Raw genomic sequence first — 18,272 nt, forward strand, 5'->3', positions numbered from 1 at the left:
CCACTGAGCCATCTGGGAAGCCCAAGATGGAGGAGACAGAGGGATTAAAAAAATAACAAAAACCTGGGACGAAGTTTCTGTTTATTTACAAAAATATATATGTATATGTATATAATATATATTAAGCCCTCCCCCAACTCCCACAATTCACTTTTTTACTTCTACCCCACCTCCCTTTTTAAAACAAAGAGACTTCAGACAGCTTCAGAGGCCGTTCCTCGGGAAGCAAGCAGGAGCAGCACCGCCGTCCTGTGTCTGGCAGGTCGAGGGACCTGGGTCCCATCCTTGCTCCCTGAGGACAGTGTCGGGGAGGGGAAGGCTCAGTCCTTGAAGCCCTGAATACTGTAAAGAATGCGCTTCTGGTGGCCCGGGAGCGTGATCCCCATCTGTGCCAGGTCCCTGTGGGCAAGGAGAGGTGCTGGGTGAGTCCCGGGGCTCGATCCCCAGCGGCCCCGCCCTGCCCAGGCCCCCAGGGTCCTCACTCAGCCGTCAGGTCCAGCACGCACTCCATGGTGTCCAACCCGGCGGAGCGGAAGTGCAGGATGTAGCGCTTCATTCGGATGGACTCCAGCCACTCGGCCACGCTTCGGTAGGGGATCCCGTCAGAGCCGCTCAAGCTGGGCAGGCGAAGGGTCACCCTGTGGGGCATTGGGGGGACCCCTCAGTCGCATGCAATGGGAGATGCAGGGCTTTCCTGAAACTGGGGCTCAGCCTCCGTGCCTGTGCGGCCGGCCTGCAAGCCGGGCATCTGACACAGAGATTATCTGGACTTTGCGGGTTAGCCTGGCCATTGTCTCTGAACCCATTTCCTGGCCTGTTGCCTGGCAACAGCCACGGGGCAGACCTGCAGCACTGACAGGAGGCAGCCTCGGCGGTCCAGACAAGAGACCACCAGCCGCCAGCACCACAGTGGCCAGCTCTGGGCAACTGATGGCCGGTTAAGATGCGAGGATCAAGTATCCTGGCTGAGAGGAAGCAGGAGGAGAACAGAGGCCCCGGAATGTGGATGTGGCCTCGCCTTTTCTCAGGGTGGCTCCCGGGAGTTCTGGGAGCAGCCCCCAGCTTGCCTCCTCCAACCTTGGCTGTTATTTTTGCACTCTGACCCCCACAATACAATGAGTGTTCCTGTCCTGAAGCCATCCAGGGCCAAAAACCATTAGCAAAGTAAATCTGCTCGGGGAAAAATATCCAACATTCCAGAAAGATTAGCACATGCGGTCTCCAGTGCACGAGGGAGTTGTGCTCCAAAAAGATAGTTTCAAAAGTTGGAACTGGGCGCACGTTTTCTCCCAGAAACAAGGTTATATATGGCGGTCTGATACAGAGGCCAGCACACCAGAGTTGCTTTACCCGATAAAGCATTTGAAGCCGTGCCCGTCTCTCCCATCTCACCCCCTCAACCAGTAGATTCTCTGTATTCTGGCACTGTTTTCGGTAAAATGTAATTCTGACCATGTCCCTCCCATGGACAGTTTAAAAAAAAAATTGGTCAGGATCAAGTCCAAGCTTCTCTGCACCCTGCATTATTTGCAACTGGCACACCCTCAGCTCCCCAAGCCTTGCTGGCTACATGAGCCACATGAGCCTGGGAGCCTTCCCAGACCCCACAAGGTTGCCTCTCTCAGTCAGGACATGCATCCCCCGGCTGGCTCCTGTTGGTTTCTCTGTCTTCCCCTCCCCATTCTCAGGGACCAAGCCCCCTGGAGCAGGTAGCAGATTGGCAGCCACTTGCATTACTTTCTATCTCAGTGTGCTTGCTTCCTGTGCTGTGCTTAGTCGCTCAGTCACATCCGACTCCTTGCAACCCTGTGGACTGTAGCCCGCCAGGCTCCTCTGTCCATGGGGTTTCTCCAGGCAAGAATACTGGAGTGGGTTGCCATGCCCTCCTCCATGGGATACCCCCAACCCAGGGGTTGAACCCAGGTCTCCTGCATTGGCAGGCAGATTCTTTGCCACCTGAGCCACCAGGGAAGCCTCCATCAAACTAGAGCTATCAAGGCTGTGACACTGCACCTCCTCCATCAGAGCTGACTCTTCTCAAAAGTGCAGACTGGAATCCTGCCTCTATGTCTGACTCTTGGGAGCTCCGCGGGCCCGGCTCTCAGTGCATATGGCTGCTGCCCATTTCCATTCTCCCAGACCTGCCCTCCCCACCCAGCGTGGTTACCTGGGATCGAAGTTGGCAATGGTTCGCAGAGAGTGGGGGTTGGCATGCAGGTGCTCCAGCTGTGCCTTCAGGCGGTGGAAGGGGGGCCGGCGGGCACGGTCGTAGGCCCAGCAGTTCTTCATGAGTTCATAGAGGGGGGCAGGGCAGTCCACAGGTGGGGGTAGCCGGTACCCATCCTCAATGCTCTTCATTACCTACAGCGAGGAGGAGGGCAGGAAGCTAGCCTGGCAGCCCAGGAGGAATACCTCTGTGCACACGAGATCATTGCCACGGAGCCTCTGAAACCCCCTGACCAGGATGGGTGTGGTCAAGACAACAGGGCATGAGGTGAAGGGGACCAGAGAGGATAGTAATGCAGATAAAGGGGCAGAAAGAAGAAATCAGGGTATTTGCAGGAAAGAGCTGTGGAGGATTTGGGGAGGTGACGGGAGGTGTGAGAAACACCAGGCTCACCTCCTGATTGCTCATCTCCCCATAAGGCTTGTCCCCGAAGCTGAGCACCTCCCACATCACGATCCCAAAGCTCCACACGTCGCTGGCCGTGGTGAAGATCCGGTGGGCGATGGCTTCGGGGGCTGTCCAACGGATGGGGATCTTCCCTCCCTAATGGGGCACGTGGGGCAGAAAGCTGAGGAGTCTCAGCACCGAAGGGCATGGGAAGCTACTGTGTCCCCATGACCAGGCCTCCTGTGCTCTGTACGTACTGACTGCTGTACGTACAGCGTGTAGCTGTGGGTGTGAATGTGTGTGTCATAGGCATATAAGGCTCTAACCTGGGTTTCATAGGTGCCATCAAAGTTGTCCAGGAGGCGGGTCAGGCCAAAGTCAGACACCTTGCAGCACAGGTTCTGACTCACCAAGATGTTCCTGGCGGCCAGGTCCCGGTGGACATAATTGTGGTCACTGAGGTAGTTCATGCCGGATGCTATGCCCTGCAGCATGGCCACCAGCTGCCCAGGCACTAGCTGGTCCTCCCGCTCCTGCAGCAGAGGGGTGGGAGAAGTCAGGGGCCGGGCCGGGTCTCCTCTTCCCAGAACCGGGGTCCATGCCCGGGCGGGGCTCTGTGGCCAGTCCCCCTTCCAAGCTGGTCCAGTACCCTCCTCACCCTTAGGAAGGCATCCAAGGCTCCATTCTCCATAAACTCCGTGATGATCATGATGGGTTTTCCTGAGACACAAAGCACACATCACCCCAGCAGCCTCCACCCCTTCTCCACCCAGAACCAGACTTCCTGCCTCTGACAGCACAGCCTCCCTCCACTTCCGGTGGTCTCAGGCCTTGCTCCCACCCCCTCCCCCGGCCCCTGCAGCTCTCTTGGACCCCACCCCTCATACTCTTTGTGACCACGCCTTCCAGGTGCAGAATGTGCGGGTGGTTGAACTGGCCCATGATGGTCGCCTCTCGAAGAAAGTTCCACCACTGGCCATCGGGAGATGTATCTTTCAAGGTCTTAATAGCCACAATCTTGCAATCCTGGCTGGGGAGTCTCAGGGACCCCCGATACACTTCCCCAAACTCTCCTGGGTGGTAAGAAAATAGGGTCACGGCCGGATACACTGTCAGGCTCCTGAGGGGGGACAGGCAGCGACCTCCCCAGTCCTCCAGTTCCCTTTTCTTCTCTGGCCCAGAGGATCAGAAACATAGTGTACCCTCCTCCCCGAGACAGGGCTTGGCTGTACTTCCCAGGGCTGGGGGGCCAGGAGCCTGGAACAGGAGTGCAGCTCTGTAACTATCTAGCACTATCTCCCCACCTAGCACAGTTCTGGTGCTCAGCAGACACTGGGCAAGGGGGTACTGTGCGGTGGGGCTGGACTGTGTTCACCAAGGGCAGGCTGGTCAGGGTCAGTACACAAGTGACCAGGGAGGCTGACCACTGCTGCCTCTCTTCCACAAGCTCCTCCGGTCACAACTCGGCCAGCTTGGCCACACAATCGGCCAAGACACTGCCGAGCTTTGTTCTCTGTTCAGATCCATTTCCCCCGGTGACCTAAGGGATCAGGGCAGCCCAAGGACACTGGGCCCCTGGTGGGGTGGAATGCGGGAGGCCCTGAATCCCTCCCATGTTTGGGAACCCTCTGAGAAGAGCCTGAGCCCGGGCACAGTGACCCCCTCTCTTGACAGAAATGATGTGTCTAATGCTCTTTATCAGAAATTCCATAATCACAGAGACAGATGGTGCGGGAAGTGGGGGCCACTCCATGACACCTGATAAGGGGGTTACAACGTGAACATGGTAGTTTCAGGACACAGGGTACAATGGGGAGGAGACTCATCTGGAGCTCCTGGGCCAGAGGAGAGGCCAGCTGGGCTCTGCAGGGAAGGGCCGGAAGGAAGGGGCCTGCTGGCAGCTCTGCGCTGCCACACAGAGGGAACCACAGGGCTCACCTTCCCCTATGACGGTGTCCACGACCAGCCAGGCTGGGTCGAGCTCCTGGGTGAAGTCCAGAGCTCCCTGGGCAGGGTCTTCATATGCCTGGAGGTCGACGTAAGGCTTCAGCCACAGCTTGTCCTCTGCAGGCAGAACAGGGTGGACTCAGTCCAACTCCAGGGGCTCAGGAGTACTGGTTCAGGAGAGGCCAGCAGACCCCAGAGTCCTGGCTCTTCTGACCCCTGAGGAGCCCTTTCCTGGCTGAAGTGAAAGACAGTCTCCTCCCTCAGCAATGAAGCCTCCATAGCGCAGTCACTCTTCCTGTGTCTGCATGCAAAGCTTGCGTGTCCTCGCCTCCCAGGGCCCAGAGCAGCGAGCTGGAAGCCAGACCCGAAACGTGTTCACGGCCTTGACTGACCCAATCTTCCCGAGGCTCCTTGACCCTAAGTCCTGGTCTCCCTCCTCCCCGCAGCTCACCACCCCACTCCGGTCGCTCACAGCTCATTCACATTCCCAGACAAGCCTGGCTCCGGCCCCGTGACCCGGATGGGCCCCAGACTCCTCCTTTGGTGGGGCACCTAACGAGGTGGCCAGCGGGAAGCCCACATGCCTGGAAGGAGCCTTTTCCTCCCGCCCGGCCTCAGCCCACAGACCCAGCCAGGCAGGGCAAGGAAGGTGGCTCAGAACCTGGGCATTTTCGTACGGTGGCTCTGACAGCTCACAGGCAATTGCACAGAGCCTCTGGGGGACTATTAGTACGGAGTTAATTAACCAAAATTAATTAAGGAGCGAAACACCACAGCCCCAGAGACAGGAGAGCCCACTTGTGCCCCCAGAGCTGCGCAAGCAAATCTGGGTCCCTGGGTCCTGTCCTAGGGCCACCTCCCAACACGCATGCGCACACAAATGTGTGCACACAGGTGCTCCCGGCTCACCTCGGTCCCCGTCAGTGATGCGATCTCGCTGCCTCTGCTGCCTCTGGTGCCGTCGCCGCTGAGCTCTCCTGTCGGGGTGGGGACCAGGGTCTTACGGGCCCAGGACCACCTCAGGGGCCCAAATGCTCTTCAGCTGAGCTCTCCCCAGAAACAACAGGGGGTTGGGGGGGCACAGGAGTTTTGGGACTAGGGGGTGGGAAGGCTGTGGGGACTGCATTCAGGAGCTTCTGACTGGGCACGGGAGACCCAGGGCGGGGAGAGGGGTTGGGGGCACAGAAGAAACACCTGGAACGGAAGACCAGCATCCCAAGCAGCAGAGCTACGCCCAGAAGCAGCCCGAAGATGATGGCCACGATCTCGCCTCCAGTCAGGACCCTGGAAACTGCAGGCACACGGGATGAAGAAGTCTGGGGGTGCTTAGAGCCCCCAGGGATGATGGAGGCTAAGAGGGCACATGCAGGGGGGTACGAGTCCCCCAACCAGGGAGATGGGTACGTGTGTGGGTGAGAAAGCCTGTGGGAAGGGCCCCATCCAGGGACCATCAGCTTGGGCTGCCAGCCAGTGGATCCTGACCTGAGAGGTTAGGAGACTGGACAGGATGCCGGCTGGCAGTATACGGCATTAGGATGTATGTCTGAGAAGGAGGTGCAGTGTGAGTCTGTACGGAGCTGTCCATCCAGGAAGCTTCTGTATGTGCGTGTGTGTGTGTGTGTGTGTATACAGGAAGGAGGTCACTAACCAGAACAGGGTCTGAGAAGCCTCAGGGGGATGACAGGTACGTATGTGTCTGGGACAGAACACAGAGTGACCCACTGACCTGGTGGGCTGGTCCGAAACTCGTGGTCTGCGGAGAAGGGGCCGGGGCCCAGAGGGGTCACCGTGCGGACTCTGACTATGTACGTGGTGTCGGGCTGCAGTTCCGTCAGCAGGACCCTGGGCTCTAGAACCATCTGGTACCGCTCTTCGTCCTGCGGATGGCGGGGGGAGGGGGCTCATGTTATCTGGGCCGTGCCACACCAGACCTGGTGGAGGGGAGATGGGCAGTCCTGGGAACATGCGGGAGGGGAGGCTGGGGAATGGTCAGGGCAGGGCTCTCGACAGGGTTCTGCCCTGAGACAGCCACACCGGTCACTGCGGGCAGTCTGCTCCCATCCTGCACCCCAGGCTAGGAAATGTCGGGTGCGTCCAGGAACAGACACCGGAGACGCTGTCCCATTCTCACCTGGTTCAGCACGTGCAGCTCGTAGCTGAGGTTCCCCCCAGGGCTGCGGGGCCAGGACCCCGCCCAGGTCAGCTCCAGCTGCCGAGGTGCCTTCTTCACCAGTCTCAGGGACAAGCCTGACAGGGACTCTGCGAGTTCGGAGGGAGGAAATCACTTACGTAGCTTCTGCTGGCTTCTCACCCATCAGCTTGTCCCCGGGGCCCTATGCCCTCCCACCCCCATCTTCTCCAGGCCCTGCTGGCCCCCAGGCCCCTCACCTGCAGACCCCATGTTGATGGTGAGTGAGGCGCTGGCGGGCTTGGAGCCACCGAACCCCGACACTGCATTCTGGGCTTCCACATTGAAGGTGTAGTTGGCGTGGGGCTCGAGACCGTCCACACGCACCGAGCATGCGGTGAGCCCGCTGGGGCCTCCAGAGAAGCGCACGCCTGCCCCACAGGGCTGGCAGGGTCCCCCATCCAGCGCTGACCCCTGACACTGAGAACACTCCACGTTGTATCTGACATCTTCGCGTTCCCCCAGGTCTGCTGGGGGTTCCCAGCGCAGGGAGAGCTGAGTCCCTGAAACGGAGAAGCTCAGATTTCGGGGGATTGAGGGGGGACCTGTAGGAAAAGACAGGCCATCAGTAGGGGCCAGCGTTGCTCTCTTCTCAAGCTGCTGGCTCCCAGCTTCCTCCCCAAACCAGCCAGGATTCTTGAAGTCCTCCAAAGGTCCTGCCAGGAGATTTGATTCCTAGTGAGGAAAAGGTAGCTTAACCACATCTCTGTGCTCTTCTAAGAAAGCAGGGGTGCGGGCATTAAGTGGCTGGCACCCTGGATGGTCCCCAGTATCTTACAGACCCTGGAAAGTTCTGACTCAACGCAGGCTTAGCCACAGTGCTGCACCCCCTCACAGACGGCCAGGCCCTGGCCCCGACTCACGTGTGCATGCAGCATGGGGGCCCTCCCCAGGAGCTCGGTAGTGCCCACTCTCACAGGCACACTCCGTGGCCCCTTCAGCCTCAGCTGTGCTATGCTGGGGGCACTTGAGACACTGGGGCGCATCCACATCACTCCGATAGGAACCGCTCGGGCAGGCTGGAGAGAGAATGCCACAGAGACAAGATTGTCCAGCATTTTACAGACAGAATCATGTCCCTCCCTCCAATCCTTTGTGCTAGAAACACCCCGGCATGTGTCTCCCTGGGGCCTTTGGACACTCAGTGTAAAAGTCAACCGAGATGGAGCATTGGCTTCCTTCCAGCCCTTGGCACCTGGGAGTCCTCCCAAAAGGGGCCCCTGCAGGTTCTCCCCACCTCGTCAAGTCTTCTTACCGAGGCATTCCTGAACATCGCTGCTGCCCTCCTCATACCCAGGCTCACAGTGGCACCGCCCCACCGGTACCAACCAGTCGCCGTCGGGGCTGCAGTGCATGCGGGGTGCACCGGAAGGGCCAGGGCTGGTGTGTGCATGGGGCAGGCAGGTCCCCGCCACTTCAGCCAATCCCCCAGGTCCGGGCAGAGTGTCGGGGAATCGGGCCAAGCCATGCACAGTCTCAGGGCAGCGCTGGTAGAAGACCCGGACGGACACCAGGGCCACACAGGCACCCGGGTTGTGGAAAGCGAGGTAGAGGCCTCGGCGGGTCAGGCGGCCCAAGGAGCAGCGCTCCATGTTCAGCTTCACGGCTCTGGATGCAAGGTCTCGGACGGTGAAGCTCTGGTCAGCGGCCACTGTGGTTACCTGGGAAGGAGGTAGGGGAGGCGGGAACAAGGCAAAGTCATGCTTCATTCCCTCATCACAGAAGTGACTGCTTGCTTGACACTTCACAATTCATACAGCCATCAACGGAGGGCTGATTACGTGGGAGCTACTGAACCCAGCATTTTTATGTGCATGAATCCTGCAAGGTGGAATGGATCACCTTCCCCATGTGACAGATGAAGAAATTAAGGCTAAGAGAAGTAGAAGAAACTTGGATAAAATCACACAGCTACCCGCTGGTGGGGCTGGGATGGGAACCCAGGCTTTAGGGCCCTACAGCTCTGCTACTTCCCACTATTCACATGTGTTCCCAACCTCAGTGGCAATGAGGTAGTCACTTATAAAGTGTGTCATCATTCATTTATTACTAATGACCAACTTTACAACAGCTGCTCTTTGGAAAAAAAATGAGAGTACATCCTGTAATAATATGCCCCCTTTTCTTTCACATTCCAGTATGTTTTCTGGGGTAGGAAAGAAAGGGAAAAGATTAGAGAGCAGCCTGCAGAGAACTGTCTTCTTACACAACTCTCGGTATTCTCATGGGTGTGTGTCACACACAGCTGTGGTAAGCACTGACGTAAAAAGTCCGAATACCTCTCCCCTGCCCCTACCATGTCACACTCTTATCTCAGTGGATGCTCATAAAGGCCTCTAAAATAGATGAGGCTGGCACTCATGAATAAAATATTTTTATCACCATTTCAAGACAAGGAAAAGCTCAGAGAGGTTAAGTGACACTCCCTGTGTCGGGACACAGCTGAAAAGGTACTCGAATCCAGCCCTTCTGATTTCTAGTTGTTATTCCACACCTACACCCTCTTCCTGTTTTTGCCACCTTCTCTTTCTCTGAGCAGAGCAGGGTCATGGAAGGGAGTGGGGCAAGGATGAGCATCAGGGCTGAAATGGCCATGAGGGGCAGGCGCACCTTCTGGAACAGGGGCCGCCGGAGCTGAATGCCCACGTCCTGGTCACTCTCCATGTACAGGAGGTTGAAGGTCTCCTTGCAACCCAGAGGCCCTGCTTCCCCGGGGAAACTCTTGCAGTCCCGCACGGTAAATTGCAACTCCACGTGGATGCGTGAGGCCTCCTCTCCCCGGTAGATCCAATTGGTGCGAAGCCAGTGGTCAGTGTCTCTGCCTTCTTCCACGGGGCAGTCCTGGTACATGTACAGGGGTGTCCCATTCAGTATCTGCTGCACCTCGCTCCACTGTGAGAGGAAAATCAGAGTCAGCCTCCAAGCCATCATCACCTACTCCGCATATACTCACTTTCTAGAGTGGAGGCGAGGAAGCTGGTGTCAGAGCTCCACAGGTACACACTCCTTGTCCTGCTCTCTCTCAACCCCCAAGCACCAGGATAGTAGGGTAACTGCTTAAAGTTGGGGACTTATTTGGATATAGCATAAGCAAGACAATGGGCTTCCCAGGTGGTGATAGTAGTAAAGAACTCGCCTGCCAATGCAGGAGATGAGAGATGTAGGTTCGATTCCTGGGTCAGGAAGATCCCCTGGAGGAGGGCATGACAACCACTCCAGTATTCTTGCTTGGAAAATTCCATGGACAGAAGAGCCTGGTGGACTATGGTCCAAATGGTTGAAAAGAGTCAGACACGACTGAAGCGGCTTAGCACATATGCAAGACAATACCTCCTTAACAATCCTGGCAAGCCAGCCCTGGACCCTTTAGTGAGCCCATTCCAACTCTAAGAGTATGAGTACCATTTTCACCTATTTCATCAGCAAAGCTGTCAGATACCCCAAAGGCAGATTTTGGTAGCAAAAGCTCATTCACAGAATCTTTCTGCCTATTTGTTCAGAGGAGGGGAGACGACGTATGATGTGAAGGCTCCTGACTTTTGCAGGGCAAGAGCAAGCATTGAACTCTTCTATGTGAGGGAAACTCATCCTCTCCAACGTTCCTTCCAGTTATGGCCTCTATCAAAATCAACAAAGGAAAGAGCTGGTTGGACTCCTAGACATCATCCAGTTCACCTTCCTTAACTCTTTTAACATTAAAAAAATGTTTAATCTTAGTAATAAAAATGATGGCCAGCACTAATATAGTGCTTATCATGGGCCAGTCACTATTCTAAGCATTTTGGATGAAGAAGCTGAGTAACAGTTAGTTTAAAGGACTTACTTGCTCAAGGCATCAGCTATTAAGAGGAGGAGCTGGGAGGTGCACCCAGGGATTCTAGGCTCCAGAGTTTATGCTCTTAATCATCATGTTTCTATGTGCTTATTACAAAAAGCCAAAGAATAAAAACCTATATAAAATTAAAAGTGAAATTCTTCTCGTCCATCCACCCATTCTTAACAACTTGGAATAAAACTTCCCAGATAATGTTCAGTGCTTCTAGAGAAGTACTTGAATGTTTTCTCGTGTGCATGTTTTTCATGTAAGTTTTTTTAAACATATGCATTTCATTTTATAACCTACTTGTTGCTTTTTAACAAATAGTCTTTGAAAGATGTCCACAACAGTGTATCAATCTACCTAATTCTTTTCAGCAATTCATAAAATAGTATCTCATTGTATGGATGCACCATAATTTATATAATTATTTACCTATTGTTGGATATTCAGGTAACTTTTAGCTTTTTTAAAAAAAACTTTTAAGTAAATATGTTTAGATTTTTATGATTTCTGTAGAACTGCTATATCAAAGGGCAAGGACATTATAAAGTTTATAAAGGATGTTTATAAACTTTATAATGAAGATGTTGCCAAATTGTCCCTCCCAGAGGCTTTGTCAACTTACACGTCCACAGTGCAGCAGGTACGTTTTCTCAAACCCCACTAACACTGGACACTAATGAGCTTTCTACTTTTGGCCGATCTTATGGGCAAAACAGCTTCTGGCCATTTTAATCTACCTTTCTTTGGGGAGGAGGTTGTGGCACTTTTCTTTTGTTCATTGTCTATGGGTATTTTTATGCAGTTATGTTTTTATAACTTTGCCCAATATTCTACTGTCATCTTTTGATTCCTTTCAGTATGCATTTGGATAAGTTTTTTTTTTTACATTATAGATATTAATCATTTGTTTGAAATGTATATTTCATATATTTTCTCCATCATACCATTTAATTTTGCTAATGATGTCTTTTAAAATTTTTATATAATAACATTTTTTCTTCTTTCCTTTTTCTCTGTTACGTAAATATTTTGCTTGGGAAGCTCTCCCATCCCAAATTATAAAGATCTTCTATATTTCTCCTAACATTCTTATAGGTTTGGTTTTTAGGTTTAGATTTAAGCTTCCTAGAATTAATTTTTGTGTGTATAATGGACTTCCCAGGTAGGGTTAGTGGTAAAGAACCCACCTGCCAATACAGGAGAGGCAGGAGATGTGGGTTCGATCCCTGGGTTGGGAAGATCCCCTGGAGAAGGGAATGGCAACCCACTCCAGTACTCTTGCCTGGAAAATTCTATGGACAGAGGAGCCTGGCAGGCTACAGTCCATGGGGCAGCAAAGAGTCAGACGCTGAGCAACTGAGCACATAGTGTGAAGATGTAACTTTACTTTCTTCCTTTAAAAAAAAATTATGGACACTGAACTGTCAATTTATCAACTAGGCTATACCTTGCACATTGATTTGCAATTCCAATGTTATCACAGACTAAAATCTCAAGTATGCAGGTTTGTTTGGGGACTTTCTATTCTGTTGCGTTGACCTGAATATTCTTGTGCAATACCAAGTGTTTTAATTATAACTGACGTATAGTATGTTCTGATATCTGGTAGGACAAGTTTCCTAGTTCATTATTCTTCTTTTTCAAAAGAATTCTCAGCCATTCTTAAGTATAATCTCTGCTAGATGAATTTTTAAGCACTCAAATTCTATACAATATTTCAGTGATATTTTGGCTGCAACCCCCTTATTGTATAAAGAAGAGACTGAGGCCCATAGCAAGTTCACTTTCCTGAGGGTTTTAATCATTACTTGCAGTGTTGGAAAAGGCGAGGAAAAATGCCATGAACTTAAAAGTTTGGGGTGGTGTGGGGCAGGCGCAGAAGCATACATCGCTGTGAGGCACGTATTTTTGTGTTAGGGTAGGAGGTTCAAAGATAGAACAAGGGGTGTCCCGGCTACAGCGATGGAAGGCAGCGAGAGCCTGTTCTTAGGGAGTTGTGATGGGGAAGCCAGAGTGGAAGGCTTAGGGTGGAGGTCAGGTGGTAAGGTGATGGGTGGTTAACGCACAGCTCATTAGCTAGACCGCCAGGGCTGCAGCTGGAGCCAGGAGAAGCAGATGTTCCCAGCTGTAACTCTCTTCCCCTGGTTCCAGCAGTGACAGATGTGGGAGAAGCAGCTGCCCGGGATCCACAGCAAGGATCCTTTCACTTATCACTCTTGTTGCTGGCTGCTACATAGGTCTGTTCTGGGGAGGCTGAATCTGAATGCGTGTGTGTGTGTGTGTGTGTGTGTTTTGAAAAGATGGGGAGGAAGGGACGCGGCAGACAGTGGAAATGTGCCTGCTGCTGTCTTCTTGCCTTCCTAGTACAAAGCTGTTTAGCCTGAGCTGCAAAAGGGGCCTTGCTTCCACTCCAGCCCAGTTAGGGGAAACTTATTTGGGTAGGGAGTGGCAGGGGTAGCCCGTGGGAGCCTGCAGACGGACCTGCAGCCCTCACTGTGGAGTGATGAGCTGGTTTATGAGATGCAGCACCTATTAGAGCTGGCCTACTCCAGGATTTTCTGAGCAGCCCCTCCTGTAGGATACATTATGATTTAGTCTATTAATTCTAATTACAGGCCACTCCACGGGAGAGCCCAGAGTGGAGCCAGGACCCTGTGACCCAGAGGGAAAGAAACCAAGTAACCCCAACGCCAGAAATGGAGGCTGGATTCCCACTGCCATAGGAAAGAAAAGGGGACACCCAGAGAACAGAGTCCAGGGCCAGAGGGAAGAGGCCTGAGGCCAGAGTCCTGGAGGCTCTGGTGCTTGCGGAGGCTCCTGTGGTCCCAGGCCCAGGTCTGCTGAGTAGCAGCTCCGCTCTGGGACTCACAGGATCCTCCCCTTGCTCACTGGGTCTTTGGAATATCCAACAAGGAAGGGGCTTAGAATGCATGGTGTGCCTGGGCTGGGGAGAACGGAAGGGCAAAGGGCTCTCTAATGGGGCAGCTTTTAACTTTGGGAGAGTCAAAGATGCTTTGAAGAAGGTGATGAAAACTCTGGCTCTCCTTTTCCAGAAAAAAAAAATGTCCACATACAGCTACCTAACTCTGAATACTCTTTGATGGGGGCCCCTGACCCCCTGAAACCTATCTGCACAACTCCACTGGAATGGATGGACCCCAGATTGAAGACACTCTTCTGTGTCTGGGTCTCAGCCCCCAACCATCCCAGGGATGGTCCATTCTCTTCCTAGGGGCTGTCACTCTTATCTTCCTCCAAGTCCTCGTGCAAGTATTGAACCCTCCCTCGATGGGGCAGGGAGAGGAGGAGCCAGGCATTGAAGTTTTCCCTATGGGGTAAATCCTGACCACCCCCCACCCCCCCATTCAGGAGGCTCTGACTCACCTCCCCTCCCCTTCCCCTCCCGGAGGAGACACTTCCAGTTTTTCCAGCTCTTTTCTCCACTCCTCCACCCACCTCACCATCCCATTTCCCAGTGGCCTTCAGCCTTGAGCCACCCCAGATGCCCCCTGACACTCACCCCATCCTCTGGGGGATCCAGGAGCCAGCCCAGCTCTTCCTGTGCCTTGCTAGTATCCATCAGAGTGACTGAAGGTGGAGAGAAAGGGGGCTGTCATCTCTGGGGGAGGCCCCACACGTGCAACTCCCATTCCTCCTCCTGGGCCCCCAGCCCTGAGGCTTCAGCATCCTGTACCCTCACAGCTGTGAGTTCGTGAGATTTAGGGGAGGAAAACCTCCCCGGAAGGAGGACTGAAGAAGAGCTCCAGGGCTTAGTCTGTCTTCCTCCCGAATGTGAAGGGAGAAAGGCAGAGTGGGGCAAGGGTTGGAGGGCTGAACCTTCGGCCAAAGTCAACGGCAGGAAGAGCAGTCAGTCCCAGAGAGGCTGGGCAGCCTCTCACTCGGTAGGGACCGTCAGGTGTAGAAATGGAGTGGCAGATGGACAAGAGAGGAGCTTGGCTGCTGGGGGGTCGTTGAGTGGGTAGGATGTGGACAGGGGACTCTGGAGGGGCATCCTGGGTGGGGAGCCTGCCTCCCCCTGGCAAAGGGCCTGGCCTGCCCGTCATTGAGGTGGTGGAGTGGGGTACAGGCACAGCCAAGAGTCGGGGAAGTGGGGATAGCAGGATCACAGAGCATGCAAGTGTCCACAGGAAAGGCTTGACCTCTGCAGCCAGGAGCCCTTGCGCCTAACCCACCCCCAGCCGCAGGTCCCTCTGTCCCCGGGGTTAAGATGGCATAAGGGGACTTCCACCTCCGATTTCCGAAGGTTCAGATCTCTGGGTTGGGAGCCTGAGGCTGGGACTGCTTGGGAATGGAGAGTCCCCAAGATTGCTGGGGTGGGAGGCAGCTTCCAGCAGAAACTCACTCTCCACCCCCACCCCACCCAGGATCACACTGCTGGCCAGCAGGGAAAGGGGTGAGTGACCCGGGAAAGCAGCTGTTTGGGGTTAAAGGCCAAAGACTGGCCTGGCCAGTCGATCGCCTGGCAGCCGGGCAAAACAAGAGCGCTGGAGAGGGGCTGCGAGGAGAGGGCCTCTCTGGAATGCCGGCTCCCGGAGGAGGAGCGGGTGGGGCGGGGCGGGGCCGGGCGGGGGTCGGTACCTTCCACGGCGCGCGCCCCCGGGGGCAGCGGGGCGCAGAGCAGCAGCAGCAGCAGCAGCAGCCCGAGCCCCAGGGGCCAGCGCCGCTCCATGGCGCTGGGCCGGGACCTGGGACCGCGGCCCGGACGGCGGGGCCAGGTCGCGAGAACTGGGCTAGCCGGGCCGGCCGGGCGGGGGCGGGGCGGGGGCGGGGCCGGCGCCCGGGGCGGAGTCCCGGCCTCACCTGGATCACCTTCTTAAAGGGACAGGAGGGCAGGAAGGAAACTTGTAAAACAGGCCATAAACTTCGGAAAAACCGGAGGCGCCTTGACCGGAACGAGACTGCGGGCGCCGCCTAGTGGGTGGGATCGGGAGTCGACTTGGCTCCGTGCTCTTGTGGACCCTAAACCCATCCCTGTCTCCAACCGGCCTTTGGCCTAACTACACCCTGGTGTCCCCTCCCTTCTTCCTTTCTTCAGGGCCCAGCGCTGTAATAGACACCGAGGGGAAAGCAGGGTAAAGAGACACGTCTTGATGTTCCCGTCGGGGAGGCTTAGGTGACCATCATGCAAGGCGAGGATGGTTGGAAGCAAGTCCGGGCGGGGCTCGGAAGGTGAGTCTTGAGGGAGGAGACTTGCGTGAGCTGGGTTTTCTGGGTGGCGGAGATTGGGCAAGGCGTGAGCGAGGGCCCGAGGGCAGGGAGCCTCAAGGTGCCTCTGGGAGTGGTGAAGGGACCAGTCTGACTGCTGGGCTCAGGACTGTCGTCCTGGGAACCAGGCGGGAAAGGCAGGTGTGGGCCCAGGCAGGGAAGGTCTTGGTAAACGCATGAAGGAGTTTGCACATTACCGTGCACTTCACAGAGCGATGGGAGAAACTGGTGAGGGCTTCTGAACGCAGGTGGTAACAGGAGCTACTGGTGGAGACCCACGGCCCTCTCCCCCGTTGGAGGCTGTTGTTTTACTTGCTCAGTCGTGTCCCACTCTTTGTGACCCCACGGACTGTAACCTGCCAGGCTCCTCTGTCCATGGGATTTCCCAGGCAAGAATACTGGAGCGGGCTGTCATTTCCTTCTCCAAGGGATCTTCCCGACCCAGGGATCAAACCCTCCTCTCCTGCATTGGGAGGCGAATTCTTTACCACTGAGCCACCTGGGAAGCCCCTGTTGGAGAGCGCCTCCCAGTGTATTCAATACATGTTTCTTCAGCTTCTACTCTGCTTGCGAGCAAGCTCTGAAAGCGTCAAAGAAGAATCCTTGCTTTAAACAAACTATTGTCTGAGGAATGTTTGCAGGGGCTGGGGCATAAAGCAAGAGCAGAGATGGCTAAAGTGACAGACGGGAGGCACACATTAGGGGTGACGGTGGCTCCAAAGGGAGTGATCACCCACTGAGGACCAGTGGCCAGTCCCATGCCTGGGGCCTCTCCTTCCTGCAGCCCTCTCTGGCTCCATCTCATCTGGCTGACTCATTCATAGTTTTTCTATCATTTGAATTGTTGCATGTTTTGGTCACCGTGGGGGAAGGGAGGTGGTGCATTTTAGGTGCTTATTTTGTTTCAAAAAACTAATCCTTCTCATGTTTCTTTTCTTACATACAGATAAGGACAGGAGGAAAATGGCTCATAATTTCCTGGCCCAGCTAGCCTCATTGGCATAAATAAATAAATGGAATCCAAGTACATTGGTTGGAAAATTCACATGGAACAGAAATGAAACAAAATGGAAAGTAGAATCCTCTCTCCTCCCACCCTCCAGTTCCTGACCCCAGAGTTACCCACCATCAGTTGTTTCTTGTTCACCCAAGATGTTTTCTCTATGGTTTTGTTGTTGTCGTTCCGTCACTAAGTTGTATCGGTGTCCGACTCTTTGTGACTGTAGCATGCCAGGCTCTTCTGTCCTCCACTATCTCCCGGAGTTTGCTCAAATTCATGTCTTTCCCCTGTGGACACACCGTCATGTACCTCTCGTCTCCTTCTGCCCCCACGGCCACCCTATCCCTCACCCAGCACATACACATGCTTTTAGAATATATATACAGAGGGAGCCATAGGATACATAGGCTCTGCACCAGGGGCCTCTTTCTAAAGTAAAGGACTTTGGGAAGGAGGGGGAGGCTCCTGCAGGCTCCAGAGGCTCAGAGCTTTGTGATTTCAGCGGGGAGGAATGGGCGAAGGGTGCACAGCCAACAGAGGGGGGAAATGGAGCAAACTTTGGACAATCGTGCTAGGAAATAAGCCAGCCTGCGGTGAGGTCATGCCTGTGCTCCGTGGTGTGGTTCATTAAAGTTACAAGACTCTTGGGACTCAAGGGGGGTGGGGTGGGGGCTGCCCATGCAGGGAGAGGTGGAGTCCAGAGGAACCTGGCTTTTGTGGTCGGACTGTTTCTCTGTCTTGAGTCTGGAAGTGTGGAAGAGGGGGAGGGAAAGCCCACGTCCAGCTGCATTCAGGATGAACCCCAACTTGACAGTTCCTTGTTCCCTCTGTTGTGGGAGGAGGCACGCCTTCAGTTTTGGCCTCTGTCCTTAACTAACAGTGCAGCTTTTTGGAGTAATTTCCACTCTCCGGACCTTAGTTTTCTTAGACCCAGATGATCTCTGAGACCATTTCCAGGAAAGATGATGGGATATAGAGTCAGAAGATGAAGGCCAGCTCGTTCAGTGTCTCTGTTTCCTTAGCTACAAAATGCGATTAACCATGCCCACCTCCTAGGGTGGGTGTGATGATCCCAAGGGGAGAAAGTACTTTGCTAACTGGAAGGTACTGAGCAAACATTACTGGGCTTGGAGAATGACAGAGGCCAGGACTTTCCTGACCTTCTCTTACCGGCCGCCCAGGTTACTCCCAGAGTGGAACAGCCACAATGACTAAGACATCAATTTTTCTTTTCTTTTAAAAGCAACCTGATTGCAGATGCTTTGCATAAATCACACCCAACCCGAGAGTACAGGTCAATGGGTTCTGACAAATGCATATGCCCTGGTAAAAACTGGCTCAGTCAAGTTACAGAACACTTTCTTCACCTAAAAGCATCCGTGCCCTTTGCAGTCAGTCCCACCTCTGGCTCCAGGCTTTCTCTTTTGCCAGATTCAAAATTTCACGTAGTCTCCAGAGTCTGGTTTTCTCCCTT

At 54.3% G+C, this 18,272-nt stretch overlaps 1 protein-coding gene and 1 long non-coding RNA gene across 7 annotated transcripts; one reads left to right on the forward strand and one right to left on the reverse strand.

The window, feature by feature from the left end:
* Positions 1 to 71: 71 nt before the first annotated feature.
* EPHA1 (EPH receptor A1) lies at positions 72 to 15,345 on the reverse strand. 2 transcript variants are annotated; one of them, XM_088834700.1, is made up of 19 exons: positions 15,172 to 15,345; positions 14,093 to 14,160; positions 9,360 to 9,641; positions 8,005 to 8,410; positions 7,613 to 7,768; positions 6,950 to 7,294; positions 6,693 to 6,820; positions 6,288 to 6,438; positions 5,756 to 5,852; positions 5,471 to 5,538; positions 5,189 to 5,284; positions 4,553 to 4,678; positions 3,502 to 3,687; positions 3,273 to 3,334; positions 2,941 to 3,147; positions 2,621 to 2,770; positions 2,168 to 2,361; positions 483 to 638; positions 72 to 399 (listed from the first exon to the last, which is right to left on the reverse strand). In XM_088834700.1, the coding sequence occupies exons 1-19, from the start codon at positions 15,260 to 15,262 to the stop codon at positions 321 to 323; spliced, it is 3,048 nt and encodes a 1,015-aa protein (XP_088690826.1). In that variant the 5' UTR covers positions 15,263 to 15,345; the 3' UTR covers positions 72 to 320. The 2 variants fall into 2 exon arrangements, with proteins under 2 accessions (XP_088690826.1, XP_055277391.2); XM_055421416.2 differs by lacking the exon at positions 5,189 to 5,284 and having other exon boundaries at positions 73 to 399; positions 15,172 to 15,344.
* On the forward strand, positions 13,275 to 16,822 carry LOC129552738 (uncharacterized). Of its 5 annotated transcripts, none has more exons than XR_008685298.2 (3): positions 13,275 to 13,407; positions 15,629 to 15,762; positions 16,745 to 16,822. It is a non-coding gene; the product is annotated as an uncharacterized LOC129552738 (long non-coding RNA). The 5 variants fall into 5 exon arrangements; XR_008685302.2 differs by lacking the exon at positions 13,275 to 13,407 and adding an exon at positions 14,430 to 14,474; XR_016037090.1 differs by lacking the exon at positions 13,275 to 13,407 and adding an exon at positions 14,848 to 14,986.
* Positions 16,823 to 18,272: the final 1,450 nt, after the last annotated feature.

Source organism: Moschus berezovskii, chromosome 3 (assembly GCF_049115385.1).
Source record: "Moschus berezovskii isolate FMDL1 chromosome 3, NW_MosBer_1.0, whole genome shotgun sequence".
Taxonomy (NCBI): domain Eukaryota; kingdom Metazoa; phylum Chordata; class Mammalia; order Artiodactyla; family Moschidae; genus Moschus; species Moschus berezovskii.